This window comes from Rhododendron vialii, chromosome 7a, assembly GCF_030253575.1.
Source record: "Rhododendron vialii isolate Sample 1 chromosome 7a, ASM3025357v1".
Classification (NCBI taxonomy): domain Eukaryota; kingdom Viridiplantae; phylum Streptophyta; class Magnoliopsida; order Ericales; family Ericaceae; genus Rhododendron; species Rhododendron vialii.
The window spans coordinates 966,815-991,891 of NC_080563.1; the positions used below are offsets into that span (position 1 = coordinate 966,815).

Below are 25,077 nucleotides of genomic sequence, written 5' to 3' on the forward strand. Positions count from 1 at the left end.
ACTTAAATAATATTAAATAAATAAAAATGAAAAAAGATATAAAAGTTATTATTGCTAGGGTATAATATTAAATAATTTAAAAATACATATAAAGAGTAAAAAAATAAGTGTTCCGATTTTTAATTCGTTTGAACCGGTGCGAAGATCTTATTTTTCTTATCATTTCATCCTAAATGGTCGTAATTAATTTTTGGCTGTAAAGCCTTTCAATGAGCACCCTAAGAGAGACCTGAAACTAAATAATAAGTCTTAGGGTACTTGTTGAAAAGCCTTCGAGCCAAAAATTCATTATGATCATTGAAGACAAAATGATAAAAAAAACAAGATCTTTGCATCGATTCAACCGGATTGAAAATTGGAACACTTAAATAATATTAAATAAATAAAAATGAAAAAAGATATAAAAGTTATTAAGTAAATAAAAAAAAAAGAAAATGCCGTGGGTTGAGTGGTTGAATTATTGGCGGGGGAGGGGTATTTTGGTCTGGGGGTGGGGTCGGGGGGCGCGCAAAGAGATTTGCTTGCTACTCCCCCGGACACACACACACCCCCCCCCGGCCCCATCTCCCTTTCCCGGATTACCCCCCCCCCCCCGCTTTCTCTCTCTCTCTCTCTCTCCCTTTTCTTTCTTTCCACCGTTTGCTTCTTTTCTTCTTCTTTTTTTTCCTTTTCTTTTCCATTTTTTTTTTCATTTTATTTCTTTCCGGTTTGAATTTTTTTCTCTTTTTAATAATAGGTTCAAGTCTAATTCTAGGCTTTGTAAAGTAATTGAGAGAAAAAAAGTGTTTCAATTGATCATGTTTATCCCACTGTTTTCTTTTTTTGTCCTTTATAAATTAAAAAATATAGTTACGAAAATAAGTGTTTCAATTTTCAATCCGTTTGAACCAGTGCAAAGATGTTATTTTTCTGATCATTTCATCCTAAATGGACGTAATAAATTTTTGGCTCCAAAGCCTTTCAATGAACACCCTAAGAGAGTCCTGAAACTAAATAATGAGTCTTAGGGTGCTCGTTGAAAGGCCGTAAAGCAAAAAATTCATTAAGATTACAATTAGTGTTCGGGAACTAATTACGAAATGTATTTTGCAAACAACATACTAATCCATAATACAAATATTATATTTAGGATTACATTTTTTTAACTATAGTACAATTTTATAAATTTGTTAACCATTATTTAGCATAGATCCTCTTAACTGATTCAGTAGTATGTTGCTTCAAATCACGTTTATACTCCATAGGATTGCAAATGGATGGTTTCTATTTTTTTTTTAAACTAAAACGGAAACGTTTTAGGGGCTACTATGTTAATGGGGGCAGCAGAGCCCCCGGGTCCCCCATACTTTTTAATTTATTTTTTATTTAATTACTTATATCTTATTTATTTAATTTCTATAAATACACCCTTTGTATATTTAAAAATATAATTCAAGAATTAAGTGCTTTAATTCTCAATTCAATTAAATCAGAGCAAAGATCGTTTTTTTATTTTTTTATTTTAAATGGTCATAATGAATTTTTTGGTTTAAGGCTTTTCAACAAACACCCTAAGACTCATTATTTAGTTTCAAGACTCTCTTAGGGTGTCCATTGAAAAGCCTTGGGGCCAAAAATTTATTATGACCATTTAGGATGAAATGATCAGAAAAATAACAACTTTGCACCGGTTCAAACGGATTAAAAATTGAAATACTTATTTTCGTAACTATATTTTTTAATCTATAAATGATAAAAAAAAAATAAAAAGAAAACAGTGGGATAAACATGATCAATTGAAACACTTTTTTTTCTCTCAATTACTTTATAAAGCCTAGAATTAGACTTGAACCTATTATTAAAGAGAGAAAAATTCAAACCGGAAAGAAAGAAAATGAAAGAAAATGAAAAAACAAACGGGAAAAGAAAAGGAAAAAAAAGAAGAAGAAAAGAAGCAAACGGTGGAAAGAAAGAAAAGGGAGAGAGAGAGAGAGAGAGAGAGAGAGGTGGGGGGTAATCTGGAAAAAAGGAGGTGGGGCCGGTGTGTGTGTGTATGTGTGTGTGTGTCAGGGGGGGAATAGCAGGTCTCTTTGCAGGTCACAGACTCACAGTGTTGGTTTTCCCAGAATGACCGCGTTTTCCATTAACATTATCACTCTATGAGATGTAAAACGACGTCACTTATGACAATTTAGACAGCAACCCTACACCCATCGACCCTTGTCCCACGAGCAAGGCAATACCCTAACACAACACAACAACGCGAACAACAATTTACACAATATGCTGATGTAGCACCGCATGATTGTTGATGCGATGCCACATCAGCATATTGTGTTAATTGTTATACGCGTTATTGTATTAAGAGACTTTCTCTTGTCTCATTGAATTTTTATCTCGTGAAAGAAAGATTATTCTCTAAGCACTAGGCCCCTCCTCGAATACTTGTTTTGGATGATACATCAATATGTGTGGGGTAAGGAGGGGGACATTGGGCGAGATCTATCACAGCGAATTCCCGGTACAAATAGAAGTGCCTATCAAAAAGATATTCCGAAGGCTTCAGGATCGAGGTATCATTAGCCGATCCTTCATATGGCCTGCTTGACAAATGTCAGCGACTAAGTGTGGCCTATACACAATCAAGGGGGGAAGAAAAGGAATGGGAATACGGGGAGCCTTAGCCCTTAGAATAGAATTCGATACATGTGGTAGAAAATGGACTTGAACACGAAAATTTTTCCTTCCACGAGACAAAACCCAAAAAAGGCCCACAAAAAGTTAGCCAAGAATAGTTGACAATAGATACCAATTTCCATGGGTAATGATCCCATGGGTTTGTATTTGCTTTTTGTTTTTCCTCTAAAAACTTGGAAGAGGTGGAGTGGTAGTTTGACTTATCGGAGAAAAAAGAAAGGGGCAACAAAATCATACTATTGGAAATATCATATCATGAGGGAAGGCCATAAAGTCACAGACATAATCAAGTGGCACATATATGAGACCAAATGAATGATATAATGAGGAAGCATACATCTACCACATTCCAATGTCATATAGAAGTACTCCTGCAACCATAACTTCGATGCAAAACTAGGCTCAGAGCCTGAAATGAGAATCTAATGCGATAAGGATGAAACCGGTGATGGCAAAACCAAATCTAAACGATGATCGACAGGTGTCTATGCTACTGCCTTCTTGAGAAACATCAAGCAGCATGATAATTTGCAAAATCACCATAACCCATTCTTGTTTCTGAAAACCTTTGGCAAGGTGCTGACAACATTGACTCAGAGCCATTCACACAACATTTTCAAACTAACAGCAGGTAATTCTTCCAAGTTAGAGGGTGGATAGTCGAACACTTGCAAGTTCAGAAATGATTCAAGAAATAGTAAATAGATTTGATGATAGCAAGTTAAAGCAAATTCCATAGACAATGAACTTCAAAATGCACAGTACAGTTCGAAATCTTTGATAGAGCATTTGAATTCTAGCTGATCTAAGCAGGTGGACGACAATATCTTATCATTTACAAAAGTAAATCCAAAAATTTTAAATAAAGCATAAACATGGCACCTATTTTTAAATTACTGCAACGACATCGGCCAGTATACACAGAACCAAAATTTCTTCGTCGGAAAGCTGGTTATGGCCGGCAAATGACAGTTCAATCAGGCTATGAAGAACTCTTAGTTGGTTTTGAGTGAGAACGCTGCCCCTCTAATCTTGCTTCAAGAAGCTTAGCCTTCAAAGTGTTATCTCCCAAGCTCTGAGGCCATCTAGAAGAAGTTTCAGATACTTCAATATCTGGTGTTGTGAATCTTGATACCCACGGTTGAACAGGACTAGCATGACCTCGAAGTGCTGAGTGACCACGAGAATCTTCTGTTCCATTTTTCTCCGCGTGTAGCTTTCCCCCTTGCAACGACAAAGAATGATTTCTTGCCGAGTTACTGAACATATGATTACTGTTCAGTCCAGGATTCCCCACACTTCTTTTCTTTATATCCTCGAGAACTTTTGCACCCTCACTTTTTTCAAACTTCTGGGAATCTCCCAATTCAACAAGGTCTTCTGATCCAATTTCTTGTGACTGGACCTTCTTCCTTGTAGAGTTTGATCTGACTTTTTCTCTACTATGGCTTTCTGAAACATCATTCCCATTTTGTTTAGAGCTACTGTTGATGTTTTGCTTTCCACTAGAAACCCTAGTTAATTCGAAGCAATTTGAATCACTACTAGTAGAATCTTCCTCCTCATCGGCATTATGAGGAGCACTGCCAGCCGCATTCAAGTGAAAGGACTCCGAAGAATGCATATGTAGGCTACTTTCCATAGGCTTTTTGTGGGATAAGCTTAAGTCGTTCATATTAATAGAACCCACAGAATTTCTGGCTCGAAGAAAAGTTTCTATTTCAAGGCTAAGCTTATCCACAATATTGTTCTTCTTTGCAAGATCATACTGAGGTTCAGCAAGGTTCATCTGCATCCGTTCATCTAGCCAAGCTTCAGAAAGATGGAGGATCAAACGGTCAGGGCTTTCCCTATGAGTGCGATCCTTCTCAGGCTTGTGTTTCAAAAACCTCACCTCTTGTTCATAATCTCTTATTCCCTTAGCGAATTCGTCACACAAGTCTTCCAGCAAAATTCGCGCTTTTTTCTCTCTTTCTAGGTCTTTCAAAGCACTAGAGAACGAGCTTTTCAATTCAGAAATTTCTCGAGCTAGCTTCCGGTGAAGGCTTTCAGAATGCTTTCTCAACTTCCTCTCATCATCTAACTCATCCCTCACTGACTGAACTGCTGCCTTTATTCGATCTTGCTCCTTATTTTTTCTACCAATTTTATCTGCTGTAACTTGCTTCATTAACTCATCCATTTCTTGTTGAGTCCTTTTCTTTTCACGCAGTAACTCTTTGTTTCGTGCATGGCAGTGCTCCAGTTCCCTTTTCATAGCATTCACTAATGACATGTTGGATGCATGCTGTTCTTCAAGACTCCAGATGCGATTGAGTACTTTGAGTAACTCTGTGGATGTTTTAAGGTTGAAAGTTGATTCTCCAAGTCGGCCCTTGAACTCCACAGAACTAGATGGGGTGATAGCAGGATTATATGGTGCTACCTGCGCAGGACAAAAGGTTTATTCTGGTCCAACAATGGGGTATTTTCTTTAAATTCAACTGATTGAGAAGAATTAGAAATGGGATTAATGTAGTAGTAAACGAAACAACCATATAAACTACAGAATGGAATATCTGATACGATTTTGCAGATATTCATTATGTTTGTTTTCTCCACACCGTCTGGGTGTGATTTTGTGTGTACGGATGGTGGGGAGAGGGACAGGGAGAGTGTCTATTACCTCCATTGAGCTACTATAACTGGCAGGAGAAACAGGCTGTAGGGCATGACCATTTCTTTCAATGGCACGATGGTATTGAATCAGTGAAGCTGCAACATGTCTTCTCAAACTACTATCACTTTCTGGCTGGACAAGCAAAAGGGTTAGAAAGATAAGTGCTACTGCCAATTAAAATGTAGTTCCATTTCAAGGATTGATATTTCCAGAGCCGAAAAAGAATATCATCATAAAGTTAAGTCACGAACAAGCTGTTGAAATTCTTCCCCGTTGTTCACCAGATGGACCACTTCCTGGAGGAGAAAATAGGCTCGTAGCCTAAATACCCTTCTTGGACCAGACCCCCACCCCAAATCAAATTCAATACAAGCAAACAAAAATGATCCAATGCAGGTGTGGTTTACAAGTTATGCTAGCCGGCAGCTTTCTCTAGCAATCCTTATGCCAGCCAATTTAACCAATCTATTGACGAAATTTACCTCAAATTAAGCTCAACCAACTGAAAATGCAAGTGTTGTCTACTATTTAGTTTTAAGAAGGACTAGTGAAGGCCACTCCAAAATTCAATCTATTTTCACGTTGCGAATGGGGATTTAAATTTCAGTTCCATTTTTATGGCGCTAACAAAAGTGCTCTGTTCTTGATCTTGGATTCGTGGAGCAAAAAGAAAAGGCACACAAAAAAGGTATTCAAAAATATTTATAACGTATCTTCTTTTCCTTTTCCCTTCACAAATCCTTCCACATATCCAGGACCAAACACAGCTCCTGCTACACAACTGATTGTCCGAAGCTAACAAAATCCCATTGCCCATTGGCATCATCAGCTCTAACTAGTAAGATTTCATCATTTTGGTCGAGTATCAAGCAAAGGGTGAGGAAAACAATTTCAACAAGAGAGTTAACTCAAAACAAAATATCAGATAACAAATACATCGATTCAAAGGATGGCCTTCTCTTCATCGCATTTAGATCTTCCACAAATATAGCCAAAAGCTAGAGCAATAAAGAACAAAACACTGTAAGGGCTGTCACCTTCCATGTGATTAGTCAGTATTCGTTCTACTCTTGTCATCAAAGCTCTAATCAGAAGTACACTGAAGCCTCGCTCCTTTTTTCTAAATTGATCTTTCTCAGCTTCAATTAGGGTCTATTTTCATTGATAGAGATAGACAGGACCTAAGCAATAGGAGCACAATACGAAAGCTTGCTCCATCAATCTCTACTCCTCTCTATATTTCTAACCACCAAGTCTTGTAAGAGCTCATGATGTTATGAGATAGTGTGTAAAAATTCTAATAATCCAAATTCACTAACATTTACATGTGCCAGGCTCATCATCATGATTAGCCGGCACAAGTGCAAGTATTGCAATTATCAGATGGGCTTGAGAGTCGAGAACACGAGAACTTTCGACTTCTATAGTATCACGTTAACAGACATTCTCATTCAAAACTACGTTATTACAAAGGGTGTAATGTAAGTGTTTGTCCTTAATGATGATAAAAAAGGTGTGTCCTTAACATCTCAATGAAACAAGTCACTCAATATCAAGTAACATTATGTCACCAAGAAGTGGATATGTTTGGCATGGCTTCATTAGTTTAAATCAGTTTTTTGCTTTTTGGAGAGTCCAAATTTCCAAAATTCAAATTCTTGGTGCTTGGCTTCATTAGTTTAAATCAGTGTCAAGAAGAAAAGCAGAAGATACAAAAAGCAGAAAACATGAAATAAATATCTTGAACCTTACATCCAAAAAGAATGAAAGAAAAAGGCACAAGACAAACAAGCACTCTCCAAAGAAGGACAGAAAATCCTCAAACAAATAAAAATCAAGCACAGCCCCAGCAGAAACATCAAACAAGTACGAAACCTAGGCAACAAGTAACAAGTACTTTTACAAGAAAAAGTAGAGTTGGTCACCTTGCACTAGTTAAACAAATTAACAAAAGAAAAAACCCACGAAATTAAAAGAAAAGAGAATACGTACCTCCTCATGTGGTTTACCAGGAAATTGTTCATCCACTCGGGTAGGAAGTTGAAAACCCTTGTCCTTCTGATTCCGCCGGCGGCGGTGGGGGAACCTAGCACCACCGACTTTGCTCATCTTCGCCGCCGTGAGTAGGGGCAGAGCCTCCCAAAGATTAGCCCCGAGTTTCCTAGCAGAGAGTGTAGTGGCGGTGGTGTCGGTTTGAAAAATGAGATCTTGTTCCTCAGTACGACTACAGTCATGGGGTTGAACAAACCCAAATTTCCATGTGGGTGAAGGAGTAGTACAAGTCCCCCCTCTTTTACCAACCAGAATTCCGCGTTGCAACTTTATTCCCATGAATTCCTCCTGCTTTTTCCCCTCTCTCGCTCTACCTTTTTCCTCTCTCTCCATCTCTCTCTCTCTCCAAATTTCCAAAATTCAAATTCTTTGTGCTTGACTTCCTTTTATCGATACAATAAAATCTTTTATTCCCATCCCTCTTTGTCTATCTAGCTAGACTCCACTTTAATTTCTCTGTTTCACTCACCGCTTTGCCATTTCCCTCTTTCTTTTTTCAAACCCACTATCTCAAAACTCACCCCAACCCCCACACCACAAATTCTCTCTCTCTCTCAACACACACACACACACACACACACACACACACACACACACCAGTCTGTGTGCCACTTGGACTTCAAAAATTCATGGCAGGCTTGGCAGCTGGATTTTCATCCTCTTGGCAGCCATGATCCCTCAAAGAAAGTGAGGCTAAAAAAAACGTTAGAAGCATTCCTAAAACAATCTATGGAGATTTGCGATGATGGGTGCTCTCTATATTTGGGGAAGACTAAAAGGATAAACTAGGTTCTTATCAAAATCATCAAGTTGTCGGAGGGCGTGACACGTAACCCACCAACCCTACTCATGCTACCTTAATTTTATTAGTAGGGCCTGTTCCAGTAGAGTAGACAGATTCATTTTTTTACTCCTCCTTTCTCCGACCTGGTTCTTTGGTTCAGATCATTTTGGCTGAAGCCTTGAAAGGGTAAACTCCAGAGTTGGTCTTTCGTACTGATGATTGGTGGACATTAAAGTCCCTCTCCTGCAGGGCAATTGAGCCCAAAAACTTTTTGCATGGGGTGTGGTCCATGAGTTTGTCAGAAGAGGACTTCAATTTGTTTATCTGTGTCGTACGTGGTCCATAGTCTAGCAAATTTAGGTTCCCATGTGGATGTTGATTTTACTGAGATATAGGTAAGTTATGGTTAGCATCATTTGTGTCCCCCCCTCCAACGGATACATTTTGGATACTATTCCCAAGTTTCCCTACGGCCCTAGAGGGGTTAAATGAGCTAATTTTCTTTTACAAAATGAAATAAAATCAAGTTCATTTAGCCCGTTTAGCTCTATAGGAAAACTCAATCTACATTAATGTTAGGAATGATTACAGCTTTGTTGAGATAGTAGAAATAAACAAGAAGCATGTGCATTTGCCGTGTTTTATCGTGCACTTTGTATTTTGCTTTGTTCATAGCTTTAAAACGGCCAAGATTAACAAGGAAACCATATGTCTATCAACTCACAACGGGTTTGTTCACCCAATACAACTTGATCAATTCATACTTTGACGTATGGAGATCTAAGGTCGTGTATCAAGAAGGATACGAAAATAATCTCTAGAAACATTCTTCCCGATAGCAATTATGAAACATAACAAATACACCGTGGTTAGAATCCTATTACCATATTCTGTAAGGAAACCGCTAAGCATACCTCTTGCCCATAACCAAGTTTTCAATTCTTACAGTCACTCTAATTAGGTTTAAACTTATAGTATAACCTCACACAAGAGCAAGTCTGGTTATGTAAGTGAGTCAATAACAATTCCCATCTCACTCCGAAGATGGAGGTTTCATCCCTAAAAGCTTGTATTTCATATATTGCCAAGTTGCGTTCAATGTATATATAATTATATATGTGTGTGTGTCTACCGAACTGTCAGAATCATACTAATCATTAGTGTAAAATGTTGGGACCATGGGACTGTTACCCCACCCCATTCGGATAGTAACATACCATAGCCAACTGCACTAGGAGGATATAAATCCACATCCTTATCACATATAAACAATAAAGGAATGAAAAATCTTCAAACTAAAATTGATAGGCATTTATCCATGATTGAGGCCCTTCATGGCAGCCCTATGAAACGTGTGACAGGGGGAAGGATAGAGAATTGAAGAATGCTCAGAAGAGATTTTTAACATTCGGGATAAATGCAGATAGGAAGGAGAAAATTTCTAACTCACAGGACCAAGTTTAGCTTTTGCTGCTGCTAGTTCAGACTGGGCTGGTCCATTTAAGTAACCGGACCCTAGCCCATGGATGATCGGACTGTGAGCCCGGGTGCGGACTTGAGCTGGGATTTGGTCTGTGGGCCTTTTCTTAAGAGAAACATTCATGCCCACCTCTTGCAAGTTGATGGACCCAAGTCCCAGGATAAAAGGACAATCAAAAGGCAAAAAAGACCATGTCAAAAAAAAAAAAAAAAAAGAGGCAAAAAAGAAGTTTTAGTTCTGCATCTGAATGTCTAGTGGTTTGCTTTGAAATGGTATATGAGGTTATGGTTTTGGTAAAAAACCACATAACTATTGGATTCTAGTATCCCAAGGACAACAGATGTTACACTCCATCTGGCCCTGGAATCTTTCACCTAGAATAGGACCAAGGGAATGGGGAGCCTTTCGCCTTTAGCTGAACATCATATTGGATTATAATATCCCAAGGACAACAGATGTTACATTCCGCCCCACACGACGTATTAAGTATGTGCACAAAATCATGTGTAAAAATCCGGACACATATGTTCCCAACAGCCCGATCCCTCATTGGTTCGAAAAAGCCCACATGCGTCGGATGGTTTGAGGACACATAGGTGTCCGGGAGTAGATCCATTCCCATAGCATTGCTAATAGAAGACATGTTCTCAGTTCTCAACAAACAATCCTTGGCCTTCTCCTAGAAAATAGCTTATTGATATCAGGCACCAGAAATAATCAGACCTTCGGAACTTTACCAAGTTTTCTCTCAGTTCAAACTCCACTATGATCATAACAGAACTCAGAAACCTTGCAACATGTTAGCAAATTGTATGAGCCATGGAACAAGATAAAACAAAGAAAGTCCAACTGCCACTGGAACAACAAAGAAACTCCAACTTAAGACCCTGGCAATTGAAATCCACAAAGCAAGGATAATCCAATCCAATGTTCTGTTCCATGTTCTTGCCATAGATTCTAATAGATGGATCGAAGCCAGATCCGAAGAAAAAAGTACGAGATAAGAGGAAGCTGCAACAGTCCATTCTATAACAAGAACACAGAGAAGAATAACATTAAACTTGTGTTTCATTGCCTGGTAGTTGAGTAAGGTTCCTAGCTGCTTCTTCCAGGATGATAAGTACACTTCCTAATTGACTACAACAAAAACTTCCAAAAAATAACATTTCAAAGCAAACCACTAGACATTCAGTTACACAACCAAACTTCTTTTTTGCCTTTTGATCGTCTTCACCAAAAAAACTCACCCCATAATGAAAAGAAGTTATTCCCTATAGATCTCCAACGCAACAACCCCAAAGAAACCCAAAAACAAAAAAAATACAACATAAATCCATGATGGGGTATTGAATGCATCCTCTATTCAAACTAAGGGAAGAAAATTGCAGGAGATGAAAAGAAACTGTAAATGATAATCCCAAAGATTCTGAATGACAGACGAGAGAAAATTGAGTTACTTTGCATCCAATTAATAGCACTGTTAGCACAAGACCACAGTACATTCAATCCTGAGAAAATCCACAGTATCGATCTACGGAGTACATAACCCAAGACATTTGCACATTTTTAAGGAGGTGCCAATACCTAATTTTCACTTTTCAAAAGTACCCAAAAGTCCACTGCGCTAAGGATACAACTTCCCCTTCCACCAAACCCTTCAATTCAACAAATGATCATGTTCGAGTGTGTCTACACATACCCTAATAGTAAATGCTACCCCAAGTTTTCTGGAACATAAATGCAAATATGGATGAACTCTTGACTGTTTTTGGATAAATCTCGCTAGATTCCCCCAAAATGTAGATGTCATTGCTAATTATAGCGCATATCTATACTATGAGCTATTAGTTTCTTCATATACTATACAAGCAAGTTATTATTTGACACCTATTTTCTGGAGGGCTGTCCATTATGGTAAAAAGGACACCTGAGCATATCTCTTGTTTTTCCTTTTCCAATCCTCGACACTCTTCATGAACAACAATGACAAAAATGGAGATGACTAGGAAGTTCAATAACGCTAGTATACACCTCAGTAGCTAATTGGTAGCAAACTAAAAGTAACAAATCTATAAAGATACAAAGGTGCTAAAAGTAAAGAGTAAGATCGAGATGATAACAAATCGTTACGGTCCTTTAATCAGAGATGGTTCTGGATGCACAAAAAAATTGGAAAATACGAAGTAGACAATTGTCTACCGACTCTACCCTGACAACGGGCATCGTATTGGTAGAGAGGTGTACTGCGTTGTCTTTCTTGACTTCGTATTTTTATATAGCACAAGACCAAGCTAGCATGGAAAGATGTTTTCCTTCTTAATTGAGGATACTATGAAGACAAGTTATTCTAGGAAGACAGCCACCCTACACTTACATTACTTCTCGATGAAACAGTGAATACTTGTGCAATTCAATAAGAAATCCTAAATTAAAAATGTACAGAATCTTTCATAAAGATAACCTCCAAATATGTCTAAACCACTGGAAGGTTCTTAGCTTCAACACGCCCCCCAATCCAATAAAATCCATGGCTATATGAAACAGTTTACACAACGAAGTCGATGTCACTAATCTGGGCAGTCCAACCGGAGAACAGACCTCTAGACCAAATTCAGAATACCGGTATAGAGAAAGTCATCCACTTTCCTAGATTCTAAGCGTACAGAGACACTAAATTTTCTGATTCATTTTAACCAGAGTATCATTTGGTTCACTTGGTACAGAGGACGTGCTCTGGTGAAATGACATCAGAATTATTAACACATCTGTGACAAAAATCAGAACTGGTGACAGGAATCATTTTCCCTAGCCCTATCAAATGCCCAAAAATAATTAAAACACGTTGGATTCTATTTGTTTGCAATCAGAATGTCCCTTATGGGATAAATCACTATAATGGCAACTTAAATAATTAATCTATCAACAACCGCCCAAATAGCATCATGTCCTTTTGGAATGCAGGGCAATCCTGTCAAAAGTTCATAGTAATATGTCCCCATTTCTATTTAGGGATGGGAAGAGGTTGTTACAACCCTGACTGACGGCCTTCAATGTTCAAAGATAGTAATGGAACATTATACCGCAACTGATATTTCCCACCGTGCCTACAATTCTTCCTCGAAAACACTTCATAAATATGAGTTAAACACCTAAAATGTATTTCATCCTTGTATTTTAATTTCCATCCGATTTCTACGTGACTAAATTTAGAGGTCCATAGTCCATATATACATAGCAAAACAAAGATGAAGATTACCAGAATATTAAAAAACAAGTACACTCTCATAGAAGATCAGCTCCATAAACATAAGTACTTAATATTACCACTAAACTTACGGAGCTAGTTAGGAATAAAAACATACTTCATAAAATTCCTCTACATATATCATGCATTTTCATATACAATATAGATCCCCAAAAAAACCACCTAAACCCATTTTATTTACAATATCCGTACTACCCATATTCAGCAAGATTAAGCAAAATCGATCAGGCGTTGTTGTTGATACTGAAAGTGTAGCCGTCATAACATACCACCTCTCCAGCCACCTTCTTGGGAATGAACAGGACGAGCATGCCATTGTTCATGGCATACTCGATCCGGTCAGTGCAGAAGAACTGGGCCGGGAGGACGAACCTGTAGTACCCGTACGCCACCTTGGTCTCGGCGATGTCGGGATCCGCCACCTGGAGGCCCTTCACCACTAGCCTGTCCGTCGTCGGGTCGAGGCCGACTTCCGCGCCGTCTCGGGGCACTCCGGGCATGTTCACCCGGAGGTAGAGCACGTCATCCGTGTCCACGGCGGAGTAGACGGCGTGCTCCTCGGTGGTGGCGATGGGGACGGAGCAGCGCATGTCGGGGTGGTGTTTGAGGTCGAGAGAAATAGTTTGAAGCGGGCGAAGGGTAGCTTTGCCTGCTTTGGTGCTGAAGAGGCTGCGGCGGGAGAGGGGGGCTGCAGCCGGAAATGCCGAAGCGACTGGGCCGCGGAGTCGAGGCGTCATCATGGTTCTTCTGGCCGGGAGGGCGCCGCTGTGGGACACGACAAAGCGGGAGATACCCAGTCCCATGTTTGATCGATTGAATGGGAGAGAGAGAGAGAGAGAGAGAGAGAGAGAGACGGCTTTTGAGGGCTGCTATAGAGTGAGAGGGGAGGAGAGAGGCGTGCTTGGGAGAAATTATTCGTTGCCCCAAGGGCAACACGTCTATTTGCCAGGTGGTGCCTTCCACCTTAAATCCACTGACACGCGTTTTCTTCTTTTTTCTTATCTCATTAGACACCGCCTTTTCTCTAAAATTAAGTGTTCCGAATTTCAATCCGTTTGAATGGATGGAAAGATTTTATTTTTCTGATCATTTAATTCTAAATGATCATAATTAAATTTGACTCTAAAACTCTCGCTGGTTAGTCCTAAGATATTTGGTTGTATGACTTTCTTAGGGTCAGTCAACGAGAGTTCTAGAGTCAAAATTTAATTATGACCATTTAGGATAAAATGATCAAAAAATTAAAATCTCTCTATCGATTCAAACGGATTAAAATTTGGAACACTTAATTTTTTAACTATATTTTTTAATATGTAAACTGAAGGTTGAAAGTTCCAAATTTCAATCCGTTTAAATGAGTGGAAAAATTTTATTTTTCTAATCATTTAATTTTAAAGGGTCATAGTTAAATTATGACTCTAGGGCTCTCGTTGGTTAGTCCTAAGAGATATTTGATTCTACGACTTTCGTAGGGTTAATCAACGAGAGCCCCATAGCCCTATAGTCAAAATTTAATTGTGATCCTTTAGAATTAAATGATAAAAAAATAAAATCTTTTCACCCATTTAAACGGATTGAAATTTGAAACACTTAATTTTTTAAAAAAATTATGTCTAGTGGAATAAGGAGAGAGAAGAAAATGTGTGTCAGTGGATTTAAGGTGGGAGGCACCACCTGGCAAATAGACGTGTTGCCCTTAGGACAACGAATAATTTCTCGAGACGAGACAAAGAGAGGGGAATGCTTGGTCACTGCTGCTTCACCGGTAAAGGATGCACAGAAAGCCTGATCACCTTCGAATGACAGGCCACCAAAACAATGACTCTGCTCCTGGCCTCCTACTGTACTGTATTTGTCTGTTTTATTTGTTTGTCTTTGTTTACCCATGAAGAAAAAGAAAAACAAAAAGAACAGCATTCATTTGCTCCAATTGCCCCTTGGCTCTGTATTTCTTTTCAAGGCCCGTTTGGTTCATTATTACTACTATTTACTTATTTTCATGATTAAGTAAGATTAAGACTAATTTAAATTGTTTCACTATTAATTGGTTCTTATGAAAACTATCTTGTAACAATAAGTAATAATTAAAGGGCCAGCCAAATAACTTTATTAAAATATTTTTAAAACAACCAAATACTAAAAAATAGGCGATTCAACCAAAAGTCCTATTCTGTGGGATTGGATTCCAAAAAGTTTCATGAAATGTTAAAAGAACCTAGTTAATCCTGTCACATGAGACTTGTACTTCTTAAAGACTTTAATTGTTTTAAACAATTTGCCCTTGTGAAATCGAGAAATCTCAAATTTTTTAAAGCTTTCAACTAGTACATTACACTCTCTACCACTATGGCCACCTCCTTTGACTCCCTCACTGCCACCACCCCGCACCGACTTTGGTGAAATTGACAAATTCTCAATCAAATCGAGACAAAATTGAGAAGGCCTCCATCTTAGTAAGCGATATATAGAGACATTCTTAAGTTTATTATTGAAACATTCTAAATTTTACGAGTTCCGGACAATAATTACAGACTTGTCGCTGCGTGAGCCGAGAGCGCAAGCATTTTTTTTAATTCTCCTCAATTCAAAGTAAAGAGTAAGGCAGTCAAAGAAAATAAAAGAACTTTTTAAGTTGAGAAGAAGTATAAGCGTTTGCCTCAAATAAATCTTTTTTTTTCCTATACTACCTTTCTCATTACAATAATCTACTAGTGGTAAATAAGAGGCCTTTTCTCTTACTGCTAATATGGAGTGTTTTAATTTTCGAAAATTGGGAAATCCATCAAAAAGTGTTTTAATGATATTCGCCATTCGGTATTGCTACTTTGATCTCTGTATTGAAGCGTATGCCTTTCTAATTGGAACTTGTACCAGAGTTTTAATTAAAAGTCGTTCCGTAACAGAATTTCGAAGCTCTGAAACGATCCGATATAGTGTATGATCGTATCACCGATACCAATGTGTTTTCCAATATCACGATTTAATACGCTGTACCACCATATCTTTGAACACCGCCATTCATTAACAAACAAACTAGCTAGGCATCAGAAGCGCGGAGTTCACAACAGAAACAGGAAAAAAAAAATATAAAAAGCACCCAAAAAAAGGAAGGAAAAAACCTACGGGACTAATTAAATTCCAAATTTCTCAGTACTCAAAAAAAACCTCCACCGCCTCCCTTGGCCGCCTTGGGGATCACCACCTTGAGAATGCCATTGTTCATCACAACCTTCATCTCTGAGAGCTTCAAGTGCTCCGCGGCCCCGACGCGGAGGCCGAAGTCGCTGACGTGCACGGTGTCGCCCTCCTCGTACGCCTCCTTCTTCCTGAGGCCATGGATCACCACGTTGTTCCGCTCAAAGTGGACGTCAACATCCTCCTCCGCCACTCCGGGCATCAAGACCCGAATGAATACGTTGTCCTCGGATTCTGCAGGAGAGGGAGCACAAATCAATTTTCATTCAATATTGACTCATTTGAGCCGAAATCAACGAGCTGCTATATATATACATACACACATATTAATACATAGATCTAGAGAGGGAGAGGGAGAGGGAGAGGGAGAGGATGATATGTACCGAAGTACGAAGAGGAGTGGAACTCGGGGACGGTGGGGGGTGCAACGGCGAGGAAACAACGGCCGCGAGGGGTGGATTTGGTGCAGAAGAGGCGAGAGGAAGAAGGGGCCGCCGGCGTCGGAGAATAGCTGCGGAGGGTTGAACGGAGCCGCATGAGAGGTACTAGCGAGCGAGCCATTGATGGATGGTACTCCACAGTCCACTCCAGTTGGTAGAGAGAGAGAGAGAGAGAGAGAGAGAGAGAGAGAGAGAGAGAGAGAGGATTTGTTGAGTCAATTTTGTCCCGACTCCGAGTAGTGTAAAACGACCGAGAGATAATGATTGGGATGGGCCTCATCTGATGGGGGAAATTATTATGTGAGAAAAGGGTCTAGGGGAAGAGTGAAGATTAGTAGTGGTTAGGTGAGGTGGCATGATCTGAGTGGATTTCATAAATCACTAACATTTTGCCTCCAAATTTTATCTCAATGAGGAAAAAGGCAAAAAGTAAGCAAGAGTGCTGCATGTATAGAACACATGACACAATCAATATTTTTATTCGTCCATTGTTAAAATAAATAGTTTAAATTTATTCAAATTCTTTTTTGAAAAAGTTAAATTTTTTTCGGAAAGAGTTTTTTTAATATTTAAACCCTTCAGAAACATCTGGACGGCTCGAATTAGTTGCACAACCAGCACAACGATTGTGCGTGTAGCCTTTTTGATAAATGGTTAGGATTGTTAATTTATAATTTTGTCCCTTCAACTGTGAAAGAATATACAAATAAAAATTTGATCCTGTAAATTAACATACAGAAGTACAAAAAAAGAAAAAGAGTGTGATTATAAAATTGTGAAGAGCGAAATCACTGCGCAAAACAATCACTAGTGCTGAAAAATCAAGGATATTTTTGGTTTATTTTCCAGAATTAAAACAATTTTTTTTTATTTTCATTAAAAAAATTTCATATTGAATGGAGTAATATTTTTGCTTTCCAATAAAAAAAAAACGGATAATAAATGTGGTATCAACGCACGCTATATATATTTTTTATTTTCACATAGACGTCAAAATGCCACATATTTTCATTAAAAATACCATGGAGACAACAAAAGTTAAGGGAAATGAGTTGTATGGACGGGTGTCACGGCCAGCTTACACAGCAACTAATTTTGGTGGACCATAAACCCATCGTCCACTAACAAGACTCACTTAAAGACGAAGCAAATGCTCTGTATGGATTGTCCCCAAAAGAATTGATCTAAGAGGTTTCGAACTTAAAATCTTAAAATGGAGCAAACAAGTCTCAGGTTTTAACCACCAAACCAACCACGGAATAATGTTTAGTTGTGGACCCGGTAGAATTTTCCCACTGCTAAAAGGGCTACTTAAATAACCATTTGCAAGAAGTTCCTATTGGTTCCAAATTCTGATAAGAAAATCCTGTTTGAGTGATGGTAACCTTGAGTAGAATTGGACTGGGACTTGGCCTGTGGGCCTCTTCTTAAGAGGAATAAACATTATTGGGCTCAGGCCCACCTCTTTAGAGTTGGTAGACCTAGGTCCGGGCTCAACAAGGCCGTTGGCTAGAAGAGAGAGTCACTTGGCCTCATTTTTTTTTTTTTTGGTAAACTGGAAAATTAAAACAGATTACACTCTCTCAAAAGTTACTCTTCTCATATCCGCCTCTAGAAGGGGGATTATATCATCCGGTGGAGAAATGTGAGACGCCATTTTTTCTTCCTACTCAACTCCCAAATTTGCAAGCTTGTCTGCAACCTTGTTGCCTTCCCTTAACGTGTGATTAAGTATGCATCCCGTGGCAGCCATAAGAGCTTTGTATTCTCTAATGATAACTGTGTGAGGAGAATGTACGGGGGGGATCTCCATTGATCAAAGCAATTGTGGCTGTTGAATCAGACTCCACCTCCATGGCCTCCATTCCTCGACTCTGGATCAACTCAAGGCCTCTAAATAATCCACTTGGCCTCATTCTTATAGTATATTGTTGTTTTTTCGTAATTTATTGTCTTAATTTTTAAGATTAATCATTTTTCACGACGAGAGGAATCAGAAAATTAGTATAAAAATGTAGACCGAAGATGAAAATTTTCATGTAAGACGACACTTTAGACGAAAAATACTAACTATTTGGTATTTTTCACGTCTTTAGTAGACTCTTTTTATTTTGGTCGTGTGGGACTTACTTTTGGATCCCTAGCAAGTAATTTGACTCATTCATTAATTTAAAAAATAAATTTTCAATTGTCCTTGCTAAAAATTAGCTCAATTGAGTCGTGTAACTGTAAGCTGTTAATCCTATCTCTCAAGCTTCATTCAAAATTTAGGATCATGAATTCTGAATGAAAGATTGAATTTACTATTTACACACTCAATTAAGTCGATTTTCTGCAGAATCACTTGAAAAATTATCTTAAAATTAACGAACGATTATAATTCATGACTCAAAAATGGGTGCATTTTCTATACCCCAAGTATCGGTACCCATAGTCGGAAGTTACTCCATGTAATTTGTATTTTGGCAAGTTCCACATTTTGTACGTTTGCCAAAGAGAACAAACAAATTCTTGGATCACATAAGTTACATAACACAACTCTCCCAAACTTTCCATTGTTTCCACTTTCCAAATCCCAAAGACACTGAAGAATAAGACAAAATGGATTCGTCACTTGCGCAGCAAGTGTAGTAAAAAAAACTCCAACACCTGGACAAAGTTTTGGCTCATTTATGCCTTGTTTGGATGGCATTTAAAAAAAAAAAAATCCCAACTTAGTCTTTGTTGTTTAGTATCTAGTCCTCACCAAAAAAATTTTGTCTTTAAACTGACGGCAACAATCAATAATCAAGTTATTTCAGGTTACATATGTGAGTAAAATAACCTGCTTAAAAATTCGTAAAAACAAACTTTAGTCCATCTAGTCAAAAGGGGAAACTCAACTTTATCTTACTGTTTGTACTATGTACGTTATTTCAAAGGAGATTGTTGTTTGGGCCTCCTATTGTAATTTACAACTCTTTAGGAATAGCCAACCAATGCTACTTGTTACAAAAATAAAAGTAATGACATTTTTGTTGTTAGCTAAATTCTTCCATTTTATTGACAGCCCTTCCCACTGTCATTTTATACGCTTGCGCGTGGGAATGAGATAATCCCAATAGTTGTTGACATGAAGAATTGAACATGAAGTCTTAGCTAGAAAGAAGCAAACTCTTAAGTCTCGAGCTAAGACCACTTAGCCAGTCCATTGGGTTCCATTTTCTACTTTTTCTTTGCAAGCGTCCGTTGATTTCTTTCTCGTAGTCTTTCCTTTGCCTTCAAATTTCGGCACACCCCCAACAGCCAAGACTGTTACAAACCGAATAAGAATGATTGAAGTTTGCCAGTTTTTTTCACACATAATTTGAGGAAGCCAGCTTCACATCTTTGTAATCAAATTTTCTGAAGATGGGTCCTTTCTACGATGCGATTTCCTGGCTGGCTTATTTTGTTTTACGTAATCAAAAAAGAGCAAAACCATATACAAGTTTGAACAAAGAAAGACTCCAACCAATGACAAGCGTGTTGGTCCAGATATCCAATTTTCGAAAAAACAATTTCAACTAATGGACGCCAAAAGGAGAGAATGGTGCGTCCTATAGTTCAGATAACAAGCAACAAAGTTGAACAAATGTGTGATCTAAACCTTTCAAGAGAACTCAATTCCCCAGCTTTAGGCTCAATTACTTCGCAAATGAATCCAATTACGTCAAAAAATGCCAAACCCACGTAAAGATCACTGATCCATTCATTTTTAGCGTCCTCATCGGTCTAGAACATCACATGTCTTGCCTAATTTTCCATAAGGAAAAAATACACATGCCATTTGGTATTCTTGTCATCGATACAGTTCCAAGGATTCGGTTGATTCGGTCCCATGTGGAAAATGCACGCTTGCAGTATGGCATGCTATAATATTTGGCATTTTGAAAAAACTAGGTGGGCCAAACCTTGAAAAATAACCAAACCCCATCATGTGCTACCTAATTTGACTAGAGGAAGAGCAAAAGGAAGAGGAGTTGGTGGTGGAAAGAGAGAAAAAAAAAAAAGGAACTCCTAAAAGTCACCAGTATGGAGGACACCTCTAGATTTTAACATCGGAATTGTAAAACGAAGTAAGTTTTTGTATTGGGAAAGAGAAAGCACCCATCACCATACTTGTGCAATTCAAGACAAATGAAATGGGTTACCAGATCCGGATTCTCTGCGGTAGCTATTCCGGACAGTCCAATACTTGCAACGCGATACGGTCGTACTCGTCTAGAAAAAGGACAGGAGAAACACCATCTCCCAAAAATTTCCCTGAAGCTCATACAGCACATCTATACCCAAAATGAAGAGAGATTTGAAATCCAAGTGAAAAAACCAGAAAGTCAGGACTTGTTCATCCTATACAAGAATAAAGGTCTATGATTCCTGCAAAAAGCACAGATGATGAAAGAGTATATGGAGAAGAACACCAAACTGTGAATCTCTAAGTGTAGAGAGAGTTAACCTAACCAAGATAATTTTTTCCTTTCAGATAATAAACAAAAAACAAAACTAACCAACCCAAACCGGACCTTTAAGTCCCAGGAAAATTGCAAACCTTGCAAAGCAGAGGGAGTCGTAAAAATGAGTAGGATTCTTGCAAAAGACAAGGTCAGAAAACAACTCTCATTCCAAAACAATCTGAAAATTCCATACACTCCCACTGTATTTCTGAATGCAAAGAATAATATTTCCATTTTCTCGAAGCAGCCTTCTCGGCTCATACATTTTCTGTCATGGTAAATAACACAAAAGGCCAAAGTAAATAACAAAAAAAGATGGAGTTTACGCCAAAAAATTTCAGAACCACATAAAACCCAAACGACAAATAAAAATTAAAACTATGGAACAGTTTCAAGCCTGGGTTCAAAGCAAAAACCAGTAAAGAGCTGAAGCGGGAACTTCTTTGTAACAGGGCATTTCTGGGACCATTTCCATTGCTTCTGGTTCATGTCAAAAACAAGAAGAGTAGGAGCTCCATAGCTCTGAATGTAAACCAGGTCATCCGTACCACTGCTAGCAAAAACATCATCAAACTCCCCAAAGCCTTGAAAGTGCCTATGGGGCATTCGGGCAATCTCTACCCACTCTTTCCCATTAAGAATCCAAATGCCAATCCCTTTTATTATATCAGGCCGATCTTGTTTTCCAATTCCCCCAACCAAAACCAGTTTCTCTTTGAGGTTCATAAGACGACCGCATGTGAGAGCACAAGGTACCGGAATAAAACTCTTAAGCAATTCATCCTGGGATGACCGGTTTGAGAGGTTATAAGCGATTAGGCCGTGGCGATTCTCTTGGGCTCCACCTCCGGTTGAGTAAATCAAGAAGTACAAAACCCCATCGCAGATCACACTCTCATCACCACCCCTCCACCCAGGAAGAACCTGTGTCAGGTGAGTGACCCAAATCCTAGTCTGAGAGTCATAAACATGAATTGAGAGATCCCACAGGAAATATTCCCCAGGGACTTGTTTGGATTTCACAACTGAGACACAGTAATTGTTTGACGTCCTGTTCACTGATACAGCCAATGCACTGTAGTCTGAAAATTTCAAGCCCGGGGGCTCTTGAAGCCTCCTGGATTGCTTGGTAATTGGGTTACAGATATATAGCTCACTCCGGCTGTCATTGTCCATAAAGGAAACCAACCCACAAGATGAAGCAATGAACCAATTAGATGTTTCGATACAGGGGAGTTCAATGCCATGCCACTTTTTAAGGAGGGGATCATAGGCATATCCAAATGGCTCACCTGAGCTAGTAAACATGAAATACCAAGGTTTTTGTGATAAGACGCGAGAGAAGTTCCATAAAAACCTTCTTGAATTAACAATCTCATTCCATCTTTTACATACAGAGCCCGCTCTAAAAATGCCTGGTACTGGGAGATAGGTCAAGATTCGCTCCAACAAGTCATCAGGCAGGATTAAATCAAGGGAAACCTCTGTATTTTCTTTATTGTCTTCATCACTAAGCTCCAAGAATGAATTAAAATTCCCGTTGTCTCCCCCATTGTCATCGAGGCAGTGGCTAACCCATGATGTTTCACCCTCCATGATCAACAGGAGTGAAGCAAAACTAAGCAAACAGAACCAACTGCATGTTAGATTATACTCATAAAAAATGATGCAAGCACCATGAAAATATCAAAATTGAGGACATAAGGAATTTAGATCAACTTAAAAAAGACCAGAAATCTAGGACTCCTCTTTACTTTATGTATGCTTATCATGTATTAGAACCACATCATCATTATCCTGCTGCCTCCTCCACCATTGAAAGGTCAAATGGTAAAACAAAAAACATTATGAAGTATACCATTTAAACTGGAACTACCGACAAATTCAACACTAAACTACTTCTGAAGTCATGCGCCTATGTCTTGGTACATTAGATAACCTACAACAGCTTCGCCACTTCTCCAACAAATAAAAATAAAAACAACAAAAATTTCACAGAATTAAGGGCTGCCAATCGAACTAGTTTTGTATATTGTTTTCCTTTGTGCCAATAAGGATGGAACTTTTATGAAGAAACCAAAATTCATGCAAAACTGGGTACATAATCAATATCAAGAGGGTCATAGCATTGAAATCAAGCTATTTTGAAATATTCTATACGAGGAAAATAAAATGAAATGCAACTACCAAAAACCATTCAGCTAGTACCAGTTTAGCATCCTGAACAAATAGATTAAGAAAAACTTCAACCTCAAGATTTTCGCAAGGGCTATTCCAAACAACTTACAATGGATTAGAAAAAATGCAGGAGTAGTTCAATGGAAATCTAGAAGGATAAAAGAAACTGAAACCCCTCATGCACAACCAGAAGAAAGTGAACTCTTTTCAATTATTTACCAGCACAATGTTACTTCAATTAATCCAAGATCAAACACTTCCATAGTTTCAAATCTTATACGGTTGTGTGATGAAAACCCCGAAACAAACTTAAGGCAAATAGATGAAAACTCGTACAGCTGCAACAAAATACTCCAACCTATCAAAGCTTTTTTTTTTTTTAAAATCATAATGTTACTTTACCAATCCAAAATCAAACACCTCCAAAGTTCCACCAAACCCTAAACGGGTGTGTGATGAAAGCTAACAACCAAATCTTAATCCTAGGCAAGAGATCTAACTACTATGCAGCTACCATCATACATCAAATCCCCCACTAAATGACTAAAAACAAAATCAATAATACCTACAGAACCCAATCTCCTGAAACATCATGCAAAAGCCCAGAAAAATGAAAACGGAGAAAATTTCAAAATCCGACAAAAGAACAGGAATCAGTGACATACCTGAAACCCTTCTCCAGCCACACAGAATGGGCTCGCTAGATTTGTATGAAATCGCAAGATTTAGAGGGGGGGAGTGAGAGAAGATGGCAGTGAATCTTTAATAGCCCTAACGTTATATAAAAGAGGCACTGAATGAACGCTCCTCAATAGATAATGAAGGGTCCTGAAATGGGTCGGTTGGATTTTGCATATGAATATGCCTAAACTACTGCCAGGTGGAGAGAGAGAGAGAGGAGAGGGCTACGATTTTCTTTGTTTCCTTTCGTTTCGCTCTTTCGGTGTTAACAAAAACCACAGGCAGCGGAATGAGCTACGAAAGCGGATTTTCAAGACTCAAGCGAGAGAGAGAGTCAGAGAGAGAGAAGAGAGAGAGGGGTTGGGAGGGGGTGGTTAAGATGTTTTTCAAAGGAATTGATGGATTTTAATGGCAGCAATCAAAAAGCAAATAATGCTGTCTTACTCATCGCACGTTTCATAATTTTTTTGCCTTTCCTCTTTTTCTTTTTATTGTTGATGAGAGTTACATTAATGCGAATACTAGTGGATTTCTTAGTCCCGGCATAAAAATGGCCAGTTTATGATTGGATTGAAAAAAAATTAATTGAGATGCGTGTAAACTAATCCGGACACCCTTGATTGTAAAAAAAAAAAATGCTTCAAATATTGAGAAAATTCAATGTTACTGTACAATAAGTACAACTATTACAAGTACGACTCTAAATAAAAAGGCAAAGCCTTCACGTGAGAGGAAAGAATCGAACCCTTGAACTCTTACTGATGCGTAAGGACTTTAGCCAACTAAGTTTGCGTTGTTGGTGTCATATTGTCTTTCCTCCTGAGGGATAAAGTATCTTGGTTACTTCTCCTTCATAATCAAAGTTTCGTAAAATAATAATCTCCAAAAAGTAGAAGTTGCAATTTTTTTCCGAAGAATTTCAAATTACCCTTTTTGGTTTTTTCCGAAAAGAGTTCATTTTAACCAAATAATCCTTAAAAACAAGGTTAGAAATCTGAAAATCAAATGATGGTCCGTCGTGAATATATATTGAGAAGGTGATTTTGAAATATTATAACCATTATGATGAATAAGGTGGATTATCTCCGCCCAACTCATCAAACTTTGTTAAGTTGATAACACGCATCATATTGGGACTTTAACCTTAAAAAAGAAGAAGATAACACTCATTCATATGACCCAAAACACTGTA

The 25,077-nt window shown here is 38.4% G+C and overlaps 3 protein-coding genes and 1 long non-coding RNA gene across 4 annotated transcripts; 1 reads left to right on the forward strand and 3 right to left on the reverse strand.

The window, feature by feature from the left end:
* Positions 1-3,382: 3,382 nt before the first annotated feature.
* On the reverse strand, positions 3,383-8,438 carry LOC131334614 (uncharacterized protein At5g41620-like). The gene is made up of 3 exons (XM_058369735.1): positions 7,328-8,438; positions 5,342-5,467; positions 3,383-5,101 (listed from the first exon to the last, which is right to left on the reverse strand). Exons 1-3 carry the CDS (start codon positions 7,718-7,720, stop codon positions 3,659-3,661), a joined length of 1,962 nt encoding a protein of 653 aa, XP_058225718.1. The 5' UTR covers positions 7,721-8,438; the 3' UTR covers positions 3,383-3,658.
* Positions 6,584-7,043, forward strand: LOC131334616 (uncharacterized). Its single transcript, XR_009202223.1, has 2 exons — positions 6,584-6,876; positions 6,911-7,043. It is a non-coding gene; the product is annotated as an uncharacterized LOC131334616 (long non-coding RNA).
* Positions 8,439-15,917: 7,479 nt separating the features above from the next.
* Positions 15,918-16,804, reverse strand: LOC131334617 (23.6 kDa heat shock protein, mitochondrial-like). Its single transcript, XM_058369736.1, has 2 exons — positions 16,495-16,804; positions 15,918-16,345 (listed from the first exon to the last, which is right to left on the reverse strand). Exons 1-2 carry the CDS (start codon positions 16,670-16,672, stop codon positions 16,071-16,073), a joined length of 453 nt encoding a protein of 150 aa, XP_058225719.1. The 5' UTR covers positions 16,673-16,804; the 3' UTR covers positions 15,918-16,070.
* Positions 16,805-21,231: 4,427 nt separating this feature from the next.
* LOC131334618 (F-box/kelch-repeat protein At3g61590) lies at positions 21,232-24,261 on the reverse strand. Its single transcript, XM_058369737.1, has 2 exons — positions 23,870-24,261; positions 21,232-22,644 (listed from the first exon to the last, which is right to left on the reverse strand). Exon 2 carries the CDS (start codon positions 22,620-22,622, stop codon positions 21,405-21,407), a length of 1,218 nt encoding a protein of 405 aa, XP_058225720.1. The 5' UTR covers positions 22,623-22,644; positions 23,870-24,261; the 3' UTR covers positions 21,232-21,404.
* Between the last annotated feature and the right edge of the window lie 816 nt (positions 24,262-25,077).

Excerpts from the sequence above, each read along its gene's own strand:
- LOC131334614 (XM_058369735.1), bottom strand. The coding sequence starts at position 7,720 with ATGGAGAGAGAGGAAAAAGGTAGAGCGAGAGAGGGGAAAAAGCAGGAG. Across the intron at positions 5,468-7,327 it reads CTGGTAAACCACATGAGGAG|CCAGAAAGTGATAGTAGTTT; the intron begins GTACGTATTCTC and ends TTGCTTGTCCAG. Across the intron at positions 5,102-5,341 it reads GTTATAGTAGCTCAATGGAG|GTAGCACCATATAATCCTGC; the intron begins GTAATAGACACT and ends TGTCCTGCGCAG.
- LOC131334617 (XM_058369736.1), bottom strand. The coding sequence starts at position 16,672 with ATGGCTCGCTCGCTAGTACCTCTCATGCGGCTCCGTTCAACCCTCCGC. Across the intron at positions 16,346-16,494 it reads CCACTCCTCTTCGTACTTCG|AATCCGAGGACAACGTATTC; the intron begins GTACATATCATC and ends CCTCTCCTGCAG.
- LOC131334618 (XM_058369737.1), bottom strand. The coding sequence starts at position 22,622 with ATGGAGGGTGAAACATCATGGGTTAGCCACTGCCTCGATGACAATGGG.